Source organism: Primulina eburnea, chromosome 18 (genome assembly GCF_022965805.1).
Source record: "Primulina eburnea isolate SZY01 chromosome 18, ASM2296580v1, whole genome shotgun sequence".
Classification (NCBI taxonomy): Eukaryota; Viridiplantae; Streptophyta; class Magnoliopsida; order Lamiales; family Gesneriaceae; genus Primulina; species Primulina eburnea.
The window spans coordinates 2,426,025-2,446,973 of NC_133118.1; the positions used below are offsets into that span (position 1 = coordinate 2,426,025).

The following is a 20,949-nucleotide window of genomic DNA, read 5'->3' on the forward strand; positions in this document are numbered from 1 at the left end:
TAATTGAATAGTAGTTTTTTTTTCCCAACAGAGTTGCTAACCGCTGTCTACATTGGTTTCCAAACATTTGGTAAAGCCACCAAAATAATAAATGCACAAATCTCATCATCAAATTAATTTCAAATTATTTTAGATGAGAAACAATCGTGTAGAACTCATTGATTTGTTTAGCCACTGAAGCACTTTCTCCCATTTTCAAGTTGAATAACTTTTTCATGATATGTACTTTGTTATTTGTTGATATCTTCTCGTAAATGTTATATAAAATGAACATCATCTCTTTTGTGGTTTGTACCTCCGCTACGCTATGTGCCACATTCTTCGTTATGATCAATTGTATTACACCTAACACTTGTCGATCAAGTCATCATCCTCCTTTTTTCCCACTTCATTCTTGATAAAGATTGATGTAACTTCTTGATATACATGTAAAATAGATTAATCTGATTCATATTGTGAGACAGTCTCACCGATATATTTATGTGAAGTAGATTAATTCATTCCATATTTAAAACAGAAAATAATACTTTTAGTATACAAATTCTTCATATGTTTATTTTCTGTCTTTTTAACTTAAACACAAGATTAAATAAAACAATGTAATGAATGAGTAACTCGATACACAGAATTGTATTTGGATCACATGCTTATTCTGGACAAATCAAGAGAAAACAAATTAATTCTGATGAGTAAATATCATGTGAAACCGTCTTACGGATCTTAATCTGTGAGAAGGGTCAACACTATCCATATTCACAATAAAAAGTAATACTCTTAGCATAAAAAGTAATACTTTTTGATGGATAATACAAGTAAGAGATCCGTCTCACAAATACGACCCATAAAACCATCGCACACGAGTTTTTACCAACTGTGATATAAATGGATGGTGGACTAATTAGGAGTTTCCTAATTTTAGTATGACTGCTGAGATATATCATATTTTTGGTCATCTTGAGCCTACGTAACTGATATGAAAACTACAGATGCGGCAAAAGAAATAATCAAATCTCAAGCATTTGAACTTCAAAATCTATCATCAAACTGGTTTTACAGCATAAGAAACTGTGTTGATCAGAAGAAACCCGAATCAGCAATCTTGATATACTCTCGGAACCATGGTAATGGCAGCATTGGGTTGGATTCCATCCCTTCGGTTCTCAAAGCCTGCGCTTCCCTTTTCAATCATCGTTTTGGGACGGAGATGCATTGCGAATCAATAAAATCTGGAGTTGAAGGGGATGTGATGGTGGGGACTTCCTTGGTTGACATGTACGGCAAGTGTGGTGATATAGTGAGTTCCCGGAAGGTGTTTGACTATATGCCTGAGAGAAACGTGGTCACTTGGAATGCGATGATTGGTGGGTATGTTAGGAATGGTGATATGGGATCTGCGTTAGGTTTGTTTGAGACAATGGAGGGAAGCACGTCAGCGACATGGAATGAGATGATTGGTGGCTACGCAAAGAATGGGGATGTGGCAATGGCGAGGCGAGTTTTTGAGAGTGTGCCTGAGGGGTTGAAAACTGTAGTCACATGGACAGTGATGGTCGATGGGTATGTTAGGAATGGGGATATGGAGGCTGCAGAAGAAATGTTTGAGGTGATGCCGGAGTGGAACTTTTACGTCTGCTCTGTGATCATTTCTGGGTATTTCAGGAAAGGGGATGTGGTGAAGGGGAGAGGGTTTTTTGATCGGATGTTCTCGAGGAATTTGGTGTGCTGGAACACTTTGATTGCTGGCTATGCACAGAATGGGATGTGCGCCGAGGCCTTGGATGCTTTCATGAACATGGGAGCGGAAGGAATCGAGCCCGATGAAGTAACAGTAGTGAGTGTTTTATCAGTTTGTGCTCAGTCAGGAATGCTTGAAGTGGGTAAAGAAATTCATGAGATGATAGTGCAGAAAGGGATTGATTTGAATGAGTATGTTGTCAACGGATTGGTTGACATGTATGCGAAATGCGGAGATTTAGGGAATGCGAGATTGATCTTTGAAGGGATTCCATCGAAAAACTACGCCACTTGGAATTCTTTGATCGCGGGATTTTCCATTCACGGTCATTGTAAGGAGGCTCTCGAATTCTTCATGAGAATGGAGAAGTCTGGTATAAAAGCTGATGGTGTGACGATGCTCTCTGTTTTATCTGCTTGTGCACATGGAGGTTTAGTGGAAGAAGGTTTAGAAGTATTTTCTAAGATGGAGCAATATGGATTGACAGCCAACACAAAGCATTATGGGTGTGTGGTTCATATGCTTGGACGGGCAGGGAAACTCCAAGAAGCTATGGACTTGGTTGAGGGGATGCCTGTATTGCCAAATGACACAGTTCTAGGATCACTTCTTGGGGCATGTCAAATTCACTCTGACGCAGTCATGGCAGACAAGGTGCTAGAGTTGGTTGGCAAGCTGAATTCTGATTACCGTTCCAATGATAATGGTCATTATCTGGTGTTGGCGAATATATATGCAGCTTGTGAAAGATGGGAGGCAGCCGAACGGTTGCGAGCTGTATTTGCTGATAAAGGGTCAGATATAATACCTGGATGCAGCACAATTATCTAAAGATTATAACTTAAGGTCTTCAACATATGGGGAACATCTGACGGTAATTTGGTGGTGCCGTTTCTGATGTGAACTCGGAAGAAGTTCGCCATACCCAAGAAAGGTAGGAACAATTTAAAAAAACACTCATAGCGTTGTAATACTAAAAGTGGACTCTGCCCGAAATGCATGTTATCTCAGGCCAATAACTGTATGTAATTTGGAGCAAAACTAGAGGTTGAACCTTTTGTGCACTAAACAATATCAGTAGATGGAATACAAGTCATACACAAGACTAATACATTCCCCAATATCTTATGGTAATTCCACTAGATTACCCGAAAAGAGTCGGATATTTGTTTCAAGTCCTTGTAATATCTCTTCCATTGAAGCCCTGAAGACATATGCATACGTGATTTAGTAGGATTCTTGTTGAAAGTTGTAATCAATTATGTGAGGCCTGAAATTGAATCTTTACCATTTCCAGTGACGCTGAACAAGTATAGTCGATTTCCTGCAGCTGTTGCTGTGATTAGAACATGGGGCGGCTCTAACTCGAACTGGTAATACTTTCTTCCCAAGTGTTCAACTACCGCAGAACTTAAAACCTTTCCTTCAACATTCTCTCCAATAACTTCTGGCCCGAATGCGTTAATAACCTTCTCTGGACTCCCTATAGCTTCTATAGTTGCATGATCACCGAGATCTGGAGATTATAGGGCAACCAAATTAGGATTTTTTTGAAAGTTCTTAATAAAAATCTCTCCTCTTAAATTGAAAGCATAAAAATATATATGCAGGCGAAACATTCTTGGAAGTAAAACCCACTGTCTGCAAATCTCAGAACAGGAGCAACAATGACAGAGAGACGTCCTTCTTTCGGACTAGCGAATCTCAAATCAATCTCCGTGCCTCCTAAGTCAGCAATCGACACTGGAACCTGTCCAGCAGACAGCACACCATAAGAGACCAGCACAAAATCTTCCAAGAAGGGATCAAAGGGTAAAACTCAAAATTGATTCATATCGTAGCATCTACTATCTATCTCTGGAACTTTACAATTCACATAATTAGGGCTAGCAATTTTTTACGTTTCTTCATTAGTGAAAACAAGTAGTGGAAGATGCTATAAAGTGCATTGTGCAGTTCTATAAGTGGTATCAAACTCTTGAAAACAAAGCAGGGTTCTTCAATGCAGATTATTACCTCGTCCCAATCTTGAGGGACCGAAAATGCATAAGGAATGATGGGACTCCAACCAACTCCGTGACCCCCTGACTTCTCATCTGGTCTCTGGTATGTTCTCCAACCTGTCTGATCATTTTTTATCTAATAAAAACGGCAACTCCTTAATTGAAAAATATAAAGAAGCCAAAGTTTTGTCACAATTGAAATATGAATCCGAAAAGAAGACTTCTACATATTTGCAGCTATTTTAATGATGTATAGGGAGTTTACACTCTTGCTTAAAGAAACACAGAAATTTTAGCTTGGTGGGTAATGGGTTAGTTCACCAAATTTGTTAGGAACAGAACAGTTAAGTTAGATGTTCAAGTTATTACCATACCTCCGAACAGAACTGATTTGATTGAGGTTCAAAATGCAGTGGCCACTTCAATGAAAAGTTCGATATCCAACTTTTAGTAACTATAATTTTTGCGTCTGAAACACACTAAAAAACCTTTTAATCACATTTTTGACTCACCAGCGGCGAGTTACGACGCATAGGAAAAGAATTTTCTTTTGACATTCATAAAATACTAGTAGTTACCATCTGAGATATACTAGCAACTACATCCTTGAATCCACAACTGCACTTGGTCCATCCCTGTTTATCGAAATCCTATATGATATACGACACACCCCAACAGAACCGTAACATACATAATCAAGTAGTCTACACAAAAACCCATCAAGACTAACCATTTTTATCAGGTTCAGAGAGTCCAGGGATCCTCCCTGCCAGAAGACCTTGTTTCACCACACCCAATCCTTCTCCAGCAAATCCCAAAGCTGCCGATGAAACTAAAGACAACACCCCAGAAACTACAGTTACCCTTCTACCAAACAACCCTCTTGGTTCCTCATGTTTTGCAAAATCAACACCCGTATTGTTGGTTGAACTTGAATCTGTGGTTTCTTTGATAGTTCTTGAAGGAACTTTCCCAGTTCCTGATACTATGTTGTGCTGGTGGTTGTTTGTCCAAGAAAGGCAACATGTGGTCTGTATGATTGCTCCCATAGTCTCCTAACCGAGGAATTTGGTGGGAAGGAATAAGAGATAATCAAATTTAAAGGGAAAAAGAAATCGAAGAAAATGTTGAAATCGAGATTTTTTAGTTTTTGGTGGAATAATGAGTGATATTGGGGAATCAATTTTCCTTGTTTTTTAAGGTAATTTGTCTGAACCACAGCCAAACAGCTCATCTATGAATTATGATAGAGGCGTAAAATCAGGCATGTAAGAGTATGACACGTGATCATATGGTTTGAATTGTAATTTAAGATGAAATTAATTTTCATTTGAGAATACACTGTGTGTTTTTCTAGTTAATAATAGTTTATATTTTTATTATCATATTTATCATTATCTTCACTTCTGACATACTTAATTGATATATTTTGGTGTTATTTTATTGTAGGAAGAAATTTTATGGTTTTGGAGAAAATTTGAGTTAAAGAGGTGATTTTATAACATTTAAAGTTTTCAAGATAAAGTCGCGAAAGAAAGACAAAAACTGAAGAAGATCGGGAACAAATGTGTTTAAAATAAATAATCAAAACGTGAGCCAGTTCACTTTTCTGTATTAACCAAAATAAGAACATGTCACACTACCACAGGCCTTTTTTGCTTAGAAAATGGCAGATGTTGGTAATAGCCTTGGGATTTAGGTTGGCAATAAAATGTCCTACCTTGATACCCATAAATGGCGGATTGCTCACTCGGTGTGTAGAGCGTTGTAAACAAATCGAATCGAGTCGAATATCAAGAAAATTTGAAGGCTTGAATTTGGATCCAAGCTCGATTTGAAGTTCAAGTTCGGTTCGAAAGATTCATATATGTTCGCAAACTATTTGAATAATTGCTCGAAAATAAATATTCGAAAGACTCGAATTTTTTTAAATATATAATTATATTATATTAATAAAATATTAAAGCTCACGAGCGGCTCACGAACTATCAAATAAGATAATTTGGGTTCTAGTTCGGCTTTAAAAAAGTTCAAACATATTTGAGTTTGAGTCAAATTCGATAAATTCGAATGTAAATCAAATATTTTTCGAGTCAGCTTGAAAAACTCGTGAATCGATTCGGTTCGTTTATACTTTTAATGTCTAGTGTTAGAACTATAATATAAATTAAAAAAATTTCTACGGAATCTGAACTTCAATAAATAATAAAATAAGATTCTTGATTTTTTTTAAAAGGAAAAACGACACGAGAAATATCGTCCTTAGCTCGAAAAACTTGTGAATCGATTCGATTCGTTCACACTCCTTAACACAAGAGTTAGAAACTATAAATATATAAATTAAAAAAATTTCTAAAAATCTGAACTTCAATAAATAAATAAATAAGATTTTTGATTTTTTTTTAAAAAAATAGAAAAATGACACGAGAAATATCGTCCTTATATTCTCATATCCCAATTGTGTGTTTTCTTTTGGTCTGGGTGAACCGGTCAACTTTATATCCAAAAAAGTGTGGATTGAAATCTTGGGTTAGTAAATATCCGCATAGACTGAATATATCACATGTTTAAAAGTCTAGGCTCCCAATTCTAAATTAAAATGTTTATGTACAAAAGAGTTTTAATAGGAAATTTTTATTTATTATTTTTTCTGGAATTATTTCTGGCCTGCACAATTGATGGGAAGGGGAAATTATTAAATAAATTGAACTGGACTGACCGGGAACGGTCATTCGTCCGGTCCAGAATATACCAGATAACCGTTTCAATGGTCAAACTCGGTTAAAAACCGGTTTAATCAGCTATAAACCGATAAATCGGTTCAATTCTTTGAATTGATTTTTCGGTTTTCTTTATTTATTTTTTTGAAAAATTATTATTTTTATTTTAAAAACCTCAAGTTTAATATTAATTATACATAAAAATGATTGTTTGTGCTTTGGAATTTGTTAAAATTATATATATAGAACTATATTACGTATATATAAAGTTATTTAGTTTTTAAATTTTGATAAATATATTTATTTATCTATTTATATACAATTTTTAAGTTTTAAATTTAAAATATTTTATTCATTATATCATATTGATAATTTATATAACATCTCGATGGAACCGGTCCAGTCATTTATTTAAACCAGTCCAACAGATTTGGACCTTATTTAAAAATAGACCTGTTCAATCACGTCCATTTATGAAAATATTCTGTTAAATAAATATCGCATGCAATCGAACATGGTGACCAAGAGTGTGTTTCATGTTGTTAAGCACTCAAAGAGATCTTTTCACTTCTTGAATGAATAAAGGTGTGGCTTTATATAAGCCTTACAAAACAGAAAAATAGCATAAAACAAGGAAACGATATGGAATAATTCAAACCTAATCTACAGCCCTACAAACCAGGGCAATTATTAACAGAAGCAACAAATGGAATGTGACTACGTCAAATAACTTGGTCACAAAGAAACTGACATACTTAACATATCCTCCCTTAAACTGATATGCAAATAACAGTCAGTTTATCTCTGGTACTAAACAAACTCCAAGTAGTTCCCTTAATCTTATGAACGCCTCCAGCTTCAAGGGTTTAGTCATGATATCTGCATACTGATCTTTTGAGCCACAATGCTCCAACTTAACAATTCCCTCCTTTGATAAATCACGAAGAAAATGGAATCTGACATCAATATGTTTACTTCTACCATGCATAACAGGGTTCTTTGATAGCTTTATGGTCGAGCTGTTGTCACAAAAAATAACCGTGCACTTACTTTGTTCATGACCAAGCTTTTCAAGAATTCTTTGCATCCACACACTCTGACATGCACAAGAGGCTGCTGCTATGAACTCAGCTTCAGTGGTTGATAGGGTGACTACTGGTTGTTTCTTTGAGGACCATGCTACTGCACCTGAGCTAAGCAAAAACACGTACCCGACGTACTTTTCCGATCCTCTATATCTCCTGCATAGTCACTATCTGAGTAGGCAATCAGCTTCTCTCCTCCACCTCTCTTGTAAAATATTCCCAACTCAGTAGTACCTTTTATGTAACGAAGAACCCTCTTCACTGCTTGTTGATGCATTTCTGTCGGCCTTTCCATGAACCTGCTGATCAAGCTTACCACATATGCTAAGTCAGGTCGGGTGGCAGTTAAATACATCATACTGCCCACCATTTGTTTGTAAGCAGTAGTATCAACACCAGTACCATCTTCATATCTTCCAAGTTTAAAACCTGGTACAATTGGATTCTTCACAGGGTTGCAATGCTTCATGCCAAATCTCTCAAGAACTTCATTAGCATACCTTTTCTGGTTTATGAAAATTCCTTTACTGCCTTGCACCACTTCCACACCAAGAAAGTACTTCATCCTCCCAAGATCAGACATATCAAACTCTTGTTTCATAGAGTTCTTGAACCTTTTGATCATTGCTTCATCATTCCCTGAAAAAATCAAATCATCAACGTACACACTTACCACAAGAAGTTTCCCTTCTTCCACTTTAGTAAACAAAGTATGTTCACTGAGACATCTTTCAAAACCCTCTTTGGTGAAGTACAACTCAATCTTGTTATACCAAGCTCGTGGAGCTTGTTTGAGTCCGTAAAGAGCCTTCTTGAGTCTATACACCTTGTCTTCTTCTCCCTTTATTTTATAGCCCTGAGGTTGCTCAATGAATACTGCCTCGTTCAACTCTCCGTGCAAAAATGCACTCTTGACATCGAGTTGGTACACATTCCAACCTCTGTGAGCAGCAAGTGCTAGAATCATTCTGATGGTGTCCCAACGAGCTACTGGAGCAAATACCTCGGTGTAGTCAATCCCAAACTTTTGAGAATATCCCTTGGCAACGAGTCGAGCTTTATGTTTATCAACCTCCCCATTCTCGTTCAGTTTGGTCTTAAAAATCCATTTTACTCCTATTTGCTTTGCTCCAACCGGTAGCGTAGTTAATTTCCATGTCTCATTCTTTTCGATGGCTTTGATTTCTAAGTCCATGGCTTTTCTCCATTTTGGATTGTTGGCTGCTTCTTCAAAGGATACTGGATCACTAAAGGCAGTGAACATTACACAACTATCATCTTCCTCTTCAGATAATCCTTCACCACTTACGTAATCTTCCATCCAAGGTGGCTGCCTTCTTATCCTCCCTTGGACTGGACATGGAGGATTGTTTTCTACTGTGGTATTTGAGACTTGATCAGTGGCAACATCAACATGTTCTTCCTCTTCATTGACCTCTTGCTTATCACTTTCATCTCCCCACTCAAAGACATCATGTTGAGCTTCTTTGACTTTTGCATTCCAATCCCACTGTTTGTCTTCCTCAAATCTCACATCCCTGCTAATAATAATTTTTTTTTGAAACTGGATCATACATTCTATACGCTTTAGATTCCTCACTTATGCCCAAGAAAACACACTGGAAACTCCTATCATCAAGCTTCTGCCTTTTGGTTTCAGGAATGTGCACATGTCCTACACAGCCGAACACCCTAAAATGATGTACTGATGGTGTGAAGTCACACCATGCTTCTTCTGGTGTTTTATCCTTTACCACAAGTGTAGGGCATCTGTTTAGAAGATGAACAGTCCAATTAACAGCTTCCGGCCAGAATTCTTTTGGAACTTGTTTCTCTAATAACATGCAACGCACCATATTCATGATCGTTTGGTTCTTTCGCTCTGCAACCCCGTTTTGTTGTGGGATATATGCTGTGGTAAGTTGTCTATTGATGCCATTTGTGCTGCAAAATTCATTGAATTCCACCGAGGTGAACTCCCCACCTCGGTCAGTACGAAGACAGCATATAACATTTCCAGTCTCTTTCTCTACCAAACTTTTGAATCTTTTGAATACACCAAAAGCTTCTGACTTAGCATTTAACAAATAAGTCCATAATTTTCTGCTATAATCATCTATAAAGGTGATTATGTACCTTTTATGACTGTTGGACTCGGGTGTGATGGGGCCGCAAATGTCAGCATGTACAAGTTGTAGCTTCTGAGAAGCTCTCCACAGACTCTTCTTAGGAATGGTCTCTCGATGTTGCTTGCCTCCCATACATATGGTACATAATTTTGAGGAAGCTTTGAGAGAGGGCATGCCTTTCACCATTTTTTTGTAAGACAAGGTTCTCAGACCTTTAAAGTTTAGATGCCCAAATCTACGATGCCACAGATCTGTTTGATCATCAGAGGCTGTCTGAAAGCATGTGACTGATGTAGCTTGTTGTTCCATTGTAGCAAGTAGAGTGAACATTCTATTATCAGACATTTGAGTTTGCATGATCAACCCCCTGGTTGGATGATAAATCTTGCATACTCCATACTGAATTAGAATAGCTAGATTTCGTTCTTGTAGTTGGCCAATACTCAGCAGATTGTTTTTAAGTTCTGGTATGTAAAAAACTTCGCTAATCACCTGATTTGATCCATTGACTTGTAGCTTGATGCTTCCCTTTCCCATCACAGACATTTTGGAGTTATTTCCAAGTTTCACGACTTGTCTGAAAGTCTGATCTAGATGGAGAAACCACTGTATGTTCCCAGTCATGTGATTGCTGCACCCCGAGTCGAGGAACCACATTTCTTCCCTCTTAGAATTGTGAAGATCTACATGAGCCATCAACACCAACTCTTGTTCGTTCTCTTGTTCTTCATCAATTTAGGCATAATGAGCACCTTTCTCCCAGTTAGGACACTCATATTGGAAATGTCCTAATTTGTGGCACTTATAGCACTCTATAGTTGCCTTGTTGAATGTCTGCTTGCCTCTACCTCTTCCACGACCTCGGAATGCTCCTGGACCTCCTCTGCCTCTTCCTCTTGTCCTATCTTCGTAAAAGACTTTAAAAGCCTGCTCATCTCCGCTATTGTGACTGTTTATTCTCTGCTCATGAACAAGTAGGCTACTTTGAAGTTCATCTATCGTTAAGTTATCCAGATCATTGGACTCCTCCACCGAGCATACCACATAATCAAATCTCGAGGTCATCGATCTCAAAATCTTTTCAATGATGACAACCTGTCCCATTTGTTCCCCATGAGCTTTCATCTTGTTTGCGATTGTTAGTGTTCGAGCGAAGTATTCGTCCACCTTTTCTCCTTCTTTCATTTGCAGTACTTCGAATTCTCTTCTTAAAGCCTGTAATTGAGCTCTCTTGACCCGTGTTGACCCCTGGTATTTTTGCCTCATCGAGTCCCAAATGCTCTTTGAACTCTCCTTATGGAGAATAGTTTCCATGATGGTTCGATCGATGGCCTGGAAGAGGTAGTTTTTGACCTTTAGGTCCTTCAAATGCTGTCCCTCGATTGTTTTCCTTTGTCCCTCTGTCAGCTCAGCTTTATTGTCTGCTATGGGAATTCCTGTTTCTATTAGCTCCCAATACTCCTTTGATCGGAGAAAATTTTCCATGAGCATGGCCCAATGGTCATAATGACCATCGAACTTTGGTATGGCAGGTTGTACGAAATTGCTTCCTTCAGCTGCCATCATACTCTCCTCTATCTGGTTTTTCGAAGTGTTTCACTCGATCTCACTCTTTCACTCTCAGTTTCTGTTTTGTTTTCTCTCTTGCACTTGTTGGAAGACTGCGGCTTCTAACTTCACTCGATCAGGTCAACCTGGCTCTGATACCACTTTGTTAAGCACTCAAAGAGATCTTTTCACACCGGATTATAATATGTGAGAACGGATCAACCCCTCCCATATTCGCAATAAAAATAATAATTTTAGCATAAAAAATAATACTTCTTCATGTGTGACCCAAATAAGAGATTTGTCTCATAAATACGATCCACGCGACCGTCTCACACAAGTTATAATACGTGAGACGGATCAACCCTAACCATATTCGCGATAAAAAATAATACTTTAGCATAAAAAATAATACTTCTTCATGAGTGACCCAAATAAGAGATCTGTCTCACAAATACGATCCACACGACCGTCTCACACAAGTTTTTGGCCGTGACCAAATGGTCGTAAGTATCCCTATCAAAAAAAAAAAATATTTGAGACTCAGGCAAAAGTTGAAACTGGACCTGAAACTTCGATGGAAAACTCCAAAAACCAAGTTGAAAAGTTATAATTCGTTGGAAATAAAAACCCATTTCAGTTAAATTACCCTCGAGTATAGCAGTTGCTTTTCTATACATCGTTTACATATTTGTAAAGTTCAAGTGAAATGAATATAAATGGAAGAAGAATGGTACAGATAACCCAAAACCAAAACCAAAACCAAAACCAAAACCCTCCATGTCACAGCTAAGGCAAAAACATGGGTGGTCTCCATTTCTTGAATTCTACCAGATCTCTATTTACGACAGATCCATTATGCAGCCAGAATGTCTCGGCAGACTGATGGAATCGTCTTACTTTCTTGTGAAGTTCCCACAAAATTCCAGTAAAAGCAGAACAAGACTCGGAATCTGGAGCATAAACCCATAAACATCTTACCCTTCTACCGTTGGCTATTAACTCTTCGATAATTTTATCTGCAAGAAACTCAAATATATATCCTTGACTCATTTGGTCTAGTAAATAAGAGAGAACAATAATGGAATTCAGTAGTCTCACCAGGAATTGATTCCAAGTATTCCAAAAGTTGAGGACCTATACGAGTCAACGGCCATTTAATCGATATTTGGGTATAGTCTACTACATTCTGAAAAGGCAATTCTATTTGATCTGATAGGATAACTGGGACACACTCCTGTTTAGTGCAAATAACGGGCGGCAGTGTGTTCAATATAATTTGCATTCGTAGATAAAGATACATCGGGCTTGTAAGAATAAGGTAAGACACATACCACAAAGAATGACTCGTAAAAGCGAAGAGTCCATGATGACTCCCCACGAGGAGCCAGACAAAATTTGGCATTGCGGAGGTGTTGAAAATATTCTATCCTTCCAAGTTTATCTGGGCCGCTGAACTTCAAATCTGGAGATTCCACCTGTTCACAGTATCAACATGCACATCTTTTCGAAGGATTTAAAATTATGGTAAGTGGTAACAAAAAATAGCAACAGTGTAATTTACTTTTGAGTTCTTGAAATCTAGAAATCAGATCATAGACCCTGGGTAGTAGCATTGATTTCACTATTGCAAATTCAAATCTCTCTTTAAGTTAATCCCTCTTGACATTTCTACTGAGGTGCGGAAAATGACAAGAACAATCAACTAAAACCCATAAGTTTCATCTCCCATCATCTAAGTTAATCATGGTTTCCTCCTTAATTAGTGCACAAGTTACCATAAATGTTCTTCAAATCGTCCTAAAATTCTCTTCCAATCGATTATGAATCTTTCGAGGTTCGGCTTCTTAATTTTCTTCTTTGGAGGAAGGGGTGCAGGAGTCCAAAGACTTCAGTAAGCTGTTAGTGTATGACCTATAGGCAAATATTTTCTTCTAGGTACTTGCGTAGAAAATATTCATAATTATCTCCGGTAAACTGTTTTCCTACCGTTAAATTAACCAACCAATTCCAATTAACAGGAAAGGAGAAAATAAGACGTAACCAACAATTAGAAAGGACGTACCTTATCAGGATTTTGTTTCGCTAGCTCTATTAACTGCATACGACCAACCTTTCCTTGTGCTCGACCTAAATAATTCGCCAAATACTTCCTTTTTGATAAAGGTAAAGGGTCAACTAGTCTACCCTTAGCAGCAGTCATCCCATCATCAACATTTCCTGGTATGATTATATCTTTCCATGTATTGAAGGCACTGATGTCTCGTTTATCCGTTCGGTCTCCCTGCATGTACAAGCATATTACATTTTTAAAATCAGATGTTAATTCGAAATATTAAGCAACTATCATAACATAATTGTCAAGATGAACTTCTTGTTCCTGGGGAATGACACATCATCAGAATCCAAAAAAATAACGTGTAGAACTTCACACCATTGTCTTATTAAAGTTTTAAGTCAGAGAGCAAAAACTCAATACTAGTATGTGGCCCTCAAGATAAAAGGAAATGCCAATAACTTAAATTTTTCTTCACTATGGAAACACGAGGCATATGTATGTAAAGGGACTATACCTCTGGAGTCAGAATAATAGAACGATTCAAATACACAGACCAAGACTTAAACAAGTGAGCTCCAGCACCACTGCAATTCAAAATAAACAAGTACGGATGAAAAGCAATACAAGATGTCATCAGATTGAAGAAAGCTGAAACCAATAAGAAAATTCAAACAAGACCTTCTATCCACCTTTTCTTGCTTTGATCTCATGAATATTTCAATGAAGTAGCTCATACAAATGACAGAAGGTACTATAACTTGTGTGGGACAAATTTTAAGATGTCAATGCTAAGCACATCCTCCACGATTTGAATGTCATACCTTGGGAAAATAAAAATATGGTTGCGGCCACCAGATAACCTGAAATACGGCATTTGACTTAAAACCTGAAACCAAATAGATGCTTATATAAATAATAATAGCATAAGCATAATTTCTAAGAAACTACGCTTTAACAAGAAAAATTGAATCACACTATTACCTTGACATAGGTTTGGTTGATCTCCTTATCATTCAAGCCACCCATCATTCGGACACATTTAACATAAGACGGCACAAAAAACAAATCTGCTTCTTCTTTCTTTCTAGTCCGAAACCTAGATTGCAAAAGCAGCCTATGTATTTTAACCTGAAGGAAAAGGAAGGAAAGAAGGTGCAAAGGGGAACGTGCAAATATTAGCTTGCGGTAGTTTCACAAATATTCAAAATAAAGAAAACAACAAAATTGCACTCCTCATCTACTCGGTAATAATATTATCTTCAAATACGTGAAGTATTAATTCTACAACTTCCAGTAATGTTAATGGCTTAATGCATCAAAAAGAAATTTTCCACTAAATAAATTACAAAGAGCTTATCTTTTCTTAATCCAAGGAAATGATGCAAGATAATCTACCTCACATACCATAATCTTACCTATGATATTATTGCATTTATAGTTCCTAATACATTGATAAAGAATTTGAATGAGATAGCAAGCATGATGGATCTGAACCATTTAGTGAACGACAAAGAGCATAGACAAGTAGGGGCAAATCTTACATTTTTATTTCCAGAAAAATAACCTACATTGAATTGGAACATTTGCAGGCTTGCTTTTCCATCAAATTTGCAAAGAGAAATTGTTACGAAGCAAGGATATTGTCGTAATATTATCGAAACTGTGACATTTATTTTGATTGTTACAAAACAAGAGTAACACTAACTAACACGTCTAATTAATAGTGTAGTTTTTTGTATATGCTTTGCTCTCACCATAAGCATAATAGAAATCCTCTTAACCAGGAGCATGACAAACGTGCTGCACAGCAGACAGTTGAAACAATATCTACTAAATACAGAACCGGCACAAGTAAACATCCAAAAGAGTTTGTAATGGCTAGTTTGCAAGTGCTAGTTTATAACGGCTATATTTCAAGAAGCTAGCTTTCTATTAGAATAGAGATATAGATCTTTTGCAGAATAAATCAAGTGCATCGAAGCTAAAGAGTGATAAAGCGATAATGACCAAGAGAATTGAGAGCCAAGATAGATGGTTTAAGAGCATTTATTACAAGATCATTAGAATCCAAAAGTAAGAGTAGAGACAGACAGAAGAACTAACAAAATCAAAATGTCTTCACTTCGAAATCAAGATTCAAAGAATCATTTCAGAGTGACCCAATACAATTGAAAAGCCGACCATCAATATAAAGAGAAATGAGCTGATTAGTACTGTTGAACGATGTTTTAGCCTATATAGATTGACCACACAAAGCTATTCAGCGATCAAGTGACGATGCAAAGCTATTTAGTACTCAACTGACTATGCGAAAGCATTTGGTGCTCAATCAACAGATAGATGGATAGCCTTGAACTTTGCACTATAGTTTGTCTCATGGATTTATTTCTTCTCAAATAAAAGAAAATAGGTGCCGAAAATTCTTTCTTTGAACTTTTTGTTGCTATGTCCTTAATCTACATTACTCGTCACAATTGGCCTGAATTTCCCCAGTCACCTTGTATCCACCATTTTACAATGTATTTTGAGTCTTCAGCCTAAACAATTTCTCCTCCCCTACCATTTCTCATCCAATTCGTATGCCCGGATTACGAAATCTTATCAAATACTGCACTCTTCAAGATTACCTAAAACAATTACAGAATGCGGAAAAAGGACCTGATAAATTGAGAAAGAACACCTGACTGCCCCATTGGCCTTTGACGCAAGCGTCAGCAGAAATCTTCCCATCACGACCATACATCAGCAGCTTCAAACCCTCGATCTCGTTCTCATCGTACACGTAAATTTTCAAATCCAGGTGCGCGCTGTCTCCGAATGCGACATCCTGCGGAGCATTGTGGCCATAGGAGGCGGACAATGAGCTGTGGAGAGTCGAAGAACAGGGGCCGAGGGAGTGGTCGAAGAGCCTGGTGAGGAAGAAGGTGGCGGCAACGAGCACGAGGGCTCCGATCTGGTGCGTTCGGGTGCAGTGGGCGGTGGCGTGGTGGGGGTGGGGAGAGAATAATCTGGTGCTCTTGGCGTTTGTGCTCATGCTCGCCATTGATGGAAACCTCGAAAAAGCTACTGTGAAGTGAGATTTTGGCAGGTGAAAGGAAGGCCACGACGGCGTCGTATGGGTCAGGTTTTTCATCAATTATAATCCTTCTAAAATCTAGGTACTCTGTACACGTGTTAACTGCACATGTCTTACGTGTGTATAATTTTTTTTTATCGTTATCGATGGATTAAAGTGAAATTTGATAAAAAAATAAAAATAAAAGTGTGTATTGAATTTTTTTTTAAAAAAAAAAAACAAAAGTGAAATATTAGTATAATATGAGGGTAAAATTGGAAAAAAAATTAGTGTTCTATCTAGATAGTTATTATCATGTACTCACACTTAATAATATAATAATACAGAAGTATAGATAATCTCAATTAAAAAAAATTTAGAAACTCCAATATAGATTTTATAAATAATTATTTTAATTACAGTGTCTGAAAAACGAGATTAAATACCGGATCAAATGGGATTAAACGTGTAGCGTGATAAAAATGCTATGATATGACAAAAAAGACGAATAAAATATATTATCATTCTAAAATTAATCTCAATTAAAAAATTTACGAACCCTAGTATAGAATCTTATAAATAATTATTTTAATTATAGTGTTTAAAAAACGAGATTAAATGTCGAATTAAACGAGATTAAATATGAAACGTGATAAAAACACTATGATTTGGCAAAAAACACGAATAAAACAATAACGTTAATCGTGATTAATTGTGATTAAATACGATTTTTTTCTCGATTTTTAAATTATCTTATTTAAAATTAAAATCTTTTCGATTTCTATCAATTAAAAAACTCTTTAAAAGAACAAAACAAAATGCATTCTCTTCGAGAAAAAAGAAACTCATGAGCCACACTATCTCATATCAAAACCGTTCCTTGCCAATTTGAGATTTATGTGTTTAAAAATTTGAGAATTTGTGCATTATTTTTAAATTTATTATATATATGGCAAAAACTTGTGTGAGACGGATCTCTTATTTGGGTCATCCACGAAAAAGTATTACTTTTTATGCTAAGAGTATTACTTTTATTGTGAATATGAGTATGGTTGACGCGTCTCACAGATTAAGATCCGTGAGACGGTCTCACATGAGACCCACTTTTATTTTTAACATTTAACATCGTTTTTTTTTTTTTGAAAACCTCAAACTATCATCGAATCGAAATGGTGTCCGAAAGTGTACTTGTGTGACAAAGATAACATGTGACATTGACTCTAACCGAATCGAATAGTGTATGATGGAAATGGGGAAAAACAGAACAGAAAACAAAACACACATACAACCAACTTCATTATTCTCTACTCCTTTGCTGCTGAAACATCAAGATCACTACATCCGGATGAGGCAACGAAGCCCTTCGCCTTTCAGCATCAGATCGAAAGCCTTGTTAATCTCAGAAAACGGCACTTCATGCGTTATAAACTTCTCCAGTTCGAGCTCCTGAACAGGAGAACTATGATCAGAAAAGAAACTCTGTGTAGTCAATAATGTTTTCTGAATTTATATGGGATCTTGAAACAATGTACCTTTTTCATGTACAGTTCGACGACAGATGGAAGATCAGATCGCGGTTTGTAGTTGCCAAAGAAAGTGCCCTTGAGCGTCCTCTCGTTCAGAAAGTTCATCGGATGAGTCTTGAATTCAGAGTCTTTATGAGGGACGCCGACCAGAACAGCAACACCCCATCCCTATTTATCAAGTGACCAATTAAATTTTGTGATGATGGTGCAGGATCAAGCGCTAGGCGTTGTATCATAAGCTATAGATACTAGTATTGATGCAAATCAAATCTTTTTAACGGTGCAGTAATCTAAACATCACGTTTCGATCATTGTGTTGTATAAACAGCCAAAAAGCACAATCGGGGAAACTATTGCTATCCAACGAAAAGCAAGTCTGGTTTAAGATTAACGTGTTTGGAGGAACATACATCGTGAACACATTCGAATGCAGAGATCATTCCGTTGATGTTTCCTGTGCATTCAACACTTCTGTCCACTCCTCCATCTGTCATTGCAGCTAGAACCTATGGACAGGATACAAGCACAAGAAAACGTCATGTACGTGTAATATGCGGGGCGATGTGTTTGAAAGGACTCGTCGTGAGATAAATGCATTACCTCTTGGACTGGCTTGTCATGGTCTTTGGGGTTCACAAACTCAGTCACACCAAATTTCTTTGCTGCATGTAAAAACAACATTTGATTAAATAAGCGACAGCATATGTCGGTTTTAAGTCTTCGAACCGAAGGGAGTCTGTCTATCGAGACAGTGTCAATGTAATTTTCCAAGACTCTAAATATATTCTTAACATTTTCTTATTTTACCTTCTTCAAATCTTCTGGGATTCAAGTCCACCCCAATAATTCTTGAAGCACCAGCAAGCCTAGCTCCTTCTGCTGCCTGAAATCTCATTAAAAATAAGATTAAACGACAGATCTTGTCTACTTCTTTTACTTTTTTTCTGTATAAACTGGCAACAACATATAGTTGCAGAATAAACAGAATCTATAAATGAGAAATCAAGAAACAAACCCCAAGTCCGACTGCTCCAAGCCCGAAAATCGCCACTGAAGAGCCCTTTTTTGGTTTGGCAACATTCAATGTTGCACCGAGTCCTATACCAAAGTCATCAACAAATCATTCACTACCAAATATTTTCAGCAAAAGAACGAAAAAAACAACGCGTTTTGGGATTGGATTTTAACCTGTCGAAATCCCACAACTCAGCACGCATACTTTGTCAAGAGGAGCAAGGGGGTTGATTTTCGCGACACAGCCAACATGAACAACCGTGTACTCACTAAATGTAGATGTGCCGAGGAAATGGTAAATGGGCTTTCCGTTGATTGAAAATCGACTCTTTTCGTCGTGGATCATCACTCCCCTTTCGACGTTGATCCTCAGTAGACTACACATATTGCTTTCTTCTGATTTGCAGTGAGCACATTCTTTGCATTCTCCTGTGAATACTGGCAACACATGATCCCCCGGCGCGAGTTCGGTGACCCCTTCCCCTACGCTCTCTACGATCCTAATTAAACAACACCACGGAAACATTCAAAATCCATCCCTCTAACACCATTCCAACAAAGCCATACTCGAATTTCATTTGCAAATTTTAAAAACCACAAGTTCTGTCATACAAAACACACAGATCCCCTTCATTCATGATCCAAAACATCCCCATCACCACATAGAGTGAGCAACAATAAAGATCACGGAACATACCCTGACGCTTCGTGGCCGAAAATTCGAGGAAAGACGGAGTCTTGAGCCTACAAAATTCAAGAAACGAAAGGAAAACTTAATAATAATGACGATCGTGATAATGAAGCTTCTTAAACAAAAAAAAAAAAATAATCCTATATTTTTTTTATATAAATTCTGGTCACCTTAGCTTCCCAGAAATACACATCAGTGTGGCAAAGAGAGGTGAAAAGAATCTTTAATCGCACTTCCATCTTCTGCGGCGGCGCCACCTCTACTTCCTCGATCACCAGCGGCTTTCCAGGTTCCCACGCCACCGCAGCTGCAACAGAAAAGACCCAGAAAAAAAAATCATCAAAAAAGAAATCAGCCCACCAACTTATTCTTCATTACTGAAAAAAACCCGACAATACACACCTCTGCACTTGATCACTTTCCCTTCAGTGCTCGACATATTTCTTTCTTGATCACTGTAAAATGGTTAGAAATGATTGAATTTTTTTTTAATCGCTGATCTGAAATGAAATGCCAGGAATTTATAGTGGGGAAATGAATCGTTCCATTGGTTTGATTGGACTGAATATTTTTTACATTTTTGTCGATAACAGAATTGTATTGAAAATACACGAGGCGGTCCAAGGTTTTTGCTGTTGCTTGGATTCCCTCTGTTTTCGCTGTTTTAGTTTCATGGTATGATAAGGTCCCACGCACTCGATATTATACTTTTGTATAAGCATTAAATATATTAAATTTTGTCAATAATTTTATTTTATAAAAATATGAAATATTTTACATTCTTATTAAAAAAAATATGCTCACTCGAACTATGAAAAAAATATTTTTTTATTTCAAAATTATTATCATTCACTCTAAATATAAATCGAATCAACTCATCACATATAAAACTTACTCTAATTTTTATCGTGAGCAGGTAGGTCTCTTGTGAGACGGTCTCACGAATCTCTATCTGTGAGACGAGTCAACCATACAGATATTCACAATAAAAAGTAATAGTCTTAGCATAAAAGTAATACTTTTACATGGATGACGCAAATAAGAGATTTATCTCACAAAATACGATCTATGAGATCGTCTCACACAAGTTTTTGACTTCTATAAGATATGGAATTACTTTTCTACAAATTTCATTAATGAAAAGCCCAAGCAAAGCTCCCTTTACGCAATGCTTTGTTTCACCTCGTATATGATTGTGCTTTGAACGATATTTATATTATTTAATAATAAAAATAATTAAAGGTGGGGGCCATTCCCATTTCTCTAAAACCATCTTCCAAAGACTTCCAAAGATACACAGTGCTTTGCTGCTGGTTTTGCCAACTTTTCCACTCCAGACTTCTCTGAATGGTTTTGGTAATTTTTTATAGGTTTTGTGATTGAA

At 37.0% G+C, this 20,949-nt stretch overlaps 5 protein-coding genes across 6 annotated transcripts; 1 reads left to right on the plus strand and 4 right to left on the minus strand.

Annotated features, from left to right (window-relative positions):
• Window positions 1-906: 906 nt before the first annotated feature.
• LOC140819510 (pentatricopeptide repeat-containing protein At3g21470) lies at window positions 907-3,478 on the plus strand. Of its 2 annotated transcripts, XM_073179634.1 has the most exons (3): window positions 907-2,669; window positions 3,033-3,108; window positions 3,346-3,444. In XM_073179634.1, exon 1 carries the CDS (start codon window positions 974-976, stop codon window positions 2,564-2,566), a length of 1,593 nt encoding a protein of 530 aa, XP_073035735.1. In that variant the 5' UTR covers window positions 907-973; the 3' UTR covers window positions 2,567-2,669; window positions 3,033-3,108; window positions 3,346-3,444. The 2 variants fall into 2 exon arrangements, with proteins under 2 accessions (XP_073035735.1, XP_073035737.1); XM_073179636.1 differs by lacking the exon at window positions 3,033-3,108 and having other exon boundaries at window positions 3,346-3,478.
• On the minus strand, window positions 2,696-4,994 carry LOC140819515 (psbP domain-containing protein 4, chloroplastic). The gene is made up of 5 exons (XM_073179641.1): window positions 4,469-4,994; window positions 3,752-3,855; window positions 3,374-3,485; window positions 3,024-3,251; window positions 2,696-2,939 (listed from the first exon to the last, which is right to left on the minus strand). The coding sequence occupies exons 1-5, from the start codon at window positions 4,785-4,787 to the stop codon at window positions 2,875-2,877; spliced, it is 828 nt and encodes a 275-aa protein (XP_073035742.1). The 5' UTR covers window positions 4,788-4,994; the 3' UTR covers window positions 2,696-2,874.
• Window positions 4,995-10,407: 5,413 nt separating this feature from the next.
• LOC140819514 (uncharacterized) lies at window positions 10,408-11,404 on the minus strand. The gene has a single exon (XM_073179640.1). It carries the CDS (start codon window positions 11,236-11,238, stop codon window positions 10,408-10,410), a length of 831 nt encoding a protein of 276 aa, XP_073035741.1. The 5' UTR covers window positions 11,239-11,404.
• A 437-nt stretch (window positions 11,405-11,841) lies between these two features.
• Window positions 11,842-16,403, minus strand: LOC140819511 (probable beta-1,4-xylosyltransferase IRX10). Its single transcript, XM_073179637.1, has 8 exons — window positions 15,960-16,403; window positions 14,261-14,407; window positions 14,101-14,165; window positions 13,794-13,863; window positions 13,286-13,504; window positions 12,555-12,698; window positions 12,322-12,457; window positions 11,842-12,239 (listed from the first exon to the last, which is right to left on the minus strand). The coding sequence occupies exons 1-8, from the start codon at window positions 16,320-16,322 to the stop codon at window positions 12,010-12,012; spliced, it is 1,374 nt and encodes a 457-aa protein (XP_073035738.1). The 5' UTR covers window positions 16,323-16,403; the 3' UTR covers window positions 11,842-12,009.
• Window positions 16,404-17,560: 1,157 nt separating this feature from the next.
• Window positions 17,561-20,229, minus strand: LOC140819513 (alcohol dehydrogenase 2). Its single transcript, XM_073179639.1, has 10 exons — window positions 19,968-20,229; window positions 19,736-19,872; window positions 19,572-19,618; window positions 19,049-19,374; window positions 18,876-18,958; window positions 18,668-18,743; window positions 18,461-18,522; window positions 18,271-18,366; window positions 17,867-18,028; window positions 17,561-17,780 (listed from the first exon to the last, which is right to left on the minus strand). The coding sequence occupies exons 1-10, from the start codon at window positions 20,002-20,004 to the stop codon at window positions 17,670-17,672; spliced, it is 1,137 nt and encodes a 378-aa protein (XP_073035740.1). The 5' UTR covers window positions 20,005-20,229; the 3' UTR covers window positions 17,561-17,669.
• Window positions 20,230-20,949: the final 720 nt, after the last annotated feature.

Excerpts from the sequence above, each read along its gene's own strand:
- LOC140819510 (XM_073179636.1), top strand. The coding sequence starts at position 974 with ATGAAAACTACAGATGCGGCAAAAGAAATAATCAAATCTCAAGCATTT.
- LOC140819515 (XM_073179641.1), bottom strand. The coding sequence starts at position 4,787 with ATGGGAGCAATCATACAGACCACATGTTGCCTTTCTTGGACAAACAAC. Across the intron at positions 3,252-3,373 it reads TGTTCTGAGATTTGCAGACA|ATCTCGGTGATCATGCAACT; the intron begins GTGGGTTTTACT and ends TATAATCTCCAG. Across the intron at positions 2,940-3,023 it reads GTTCAGCGTCACTGGAAATG|GGCTTCAATGGAAGAGATAT; the intron begins GTAAAGATTCAA and ends ATATGTCTTCAG.
- LOC140819514 (XM_073179640.1), bottom strand. The coding sequence starts at position 11,238 with ATGATGGCAGCTGAAGGAAGCAATTTCGTACAACCTGCCATACCAAAG.
- LOC140819511 (XM_073179637.1), bottom strand. The coding sequence starts at position 16,322 with ATGGCGAGCATGAGCACAAACGCCAAGAGCACCAGATTATTCTCTCCC. Across the intron at positions 14,408-15,959 it reads AAGGCCAATGGGGCAGTCAG|GTTAAAATACATAGGCTGCT; the intron begins GTGTTCTTTCTC and ends CTTTTCCTTCAG. Across the intron at positions 12,240-12,321 it reads ATACTTGGAATCAATTCCTG|ATAAAATTATCGAAGAGTTA; the intron begins GTGAGACTACTG and ends AGTTTCTTGCAG.
- LOC140819513 (XM_073179639.1), bottom strand. The coding sequence starts at position 20,004 with ATGTCGAGCACTGAAGGGAAAGTGATCAAGTGCAGAG. Across the intron at positions 19,375-19,571 it reads TTCGGCCACGAAGCGTCAGG|GATCGTAGAGAGCGTAGGGG; the intron begins GTATGTTCCGTG and ends TTGTTTAATTAG. Across the intron at positions 18,959-19,048 it reads GAGTTGTGGGATTTCGACAG|GACTCGGTGCAACATTGAAT; the intron begins GTTAAAATCCAA and ends ACTTTGGTATAG.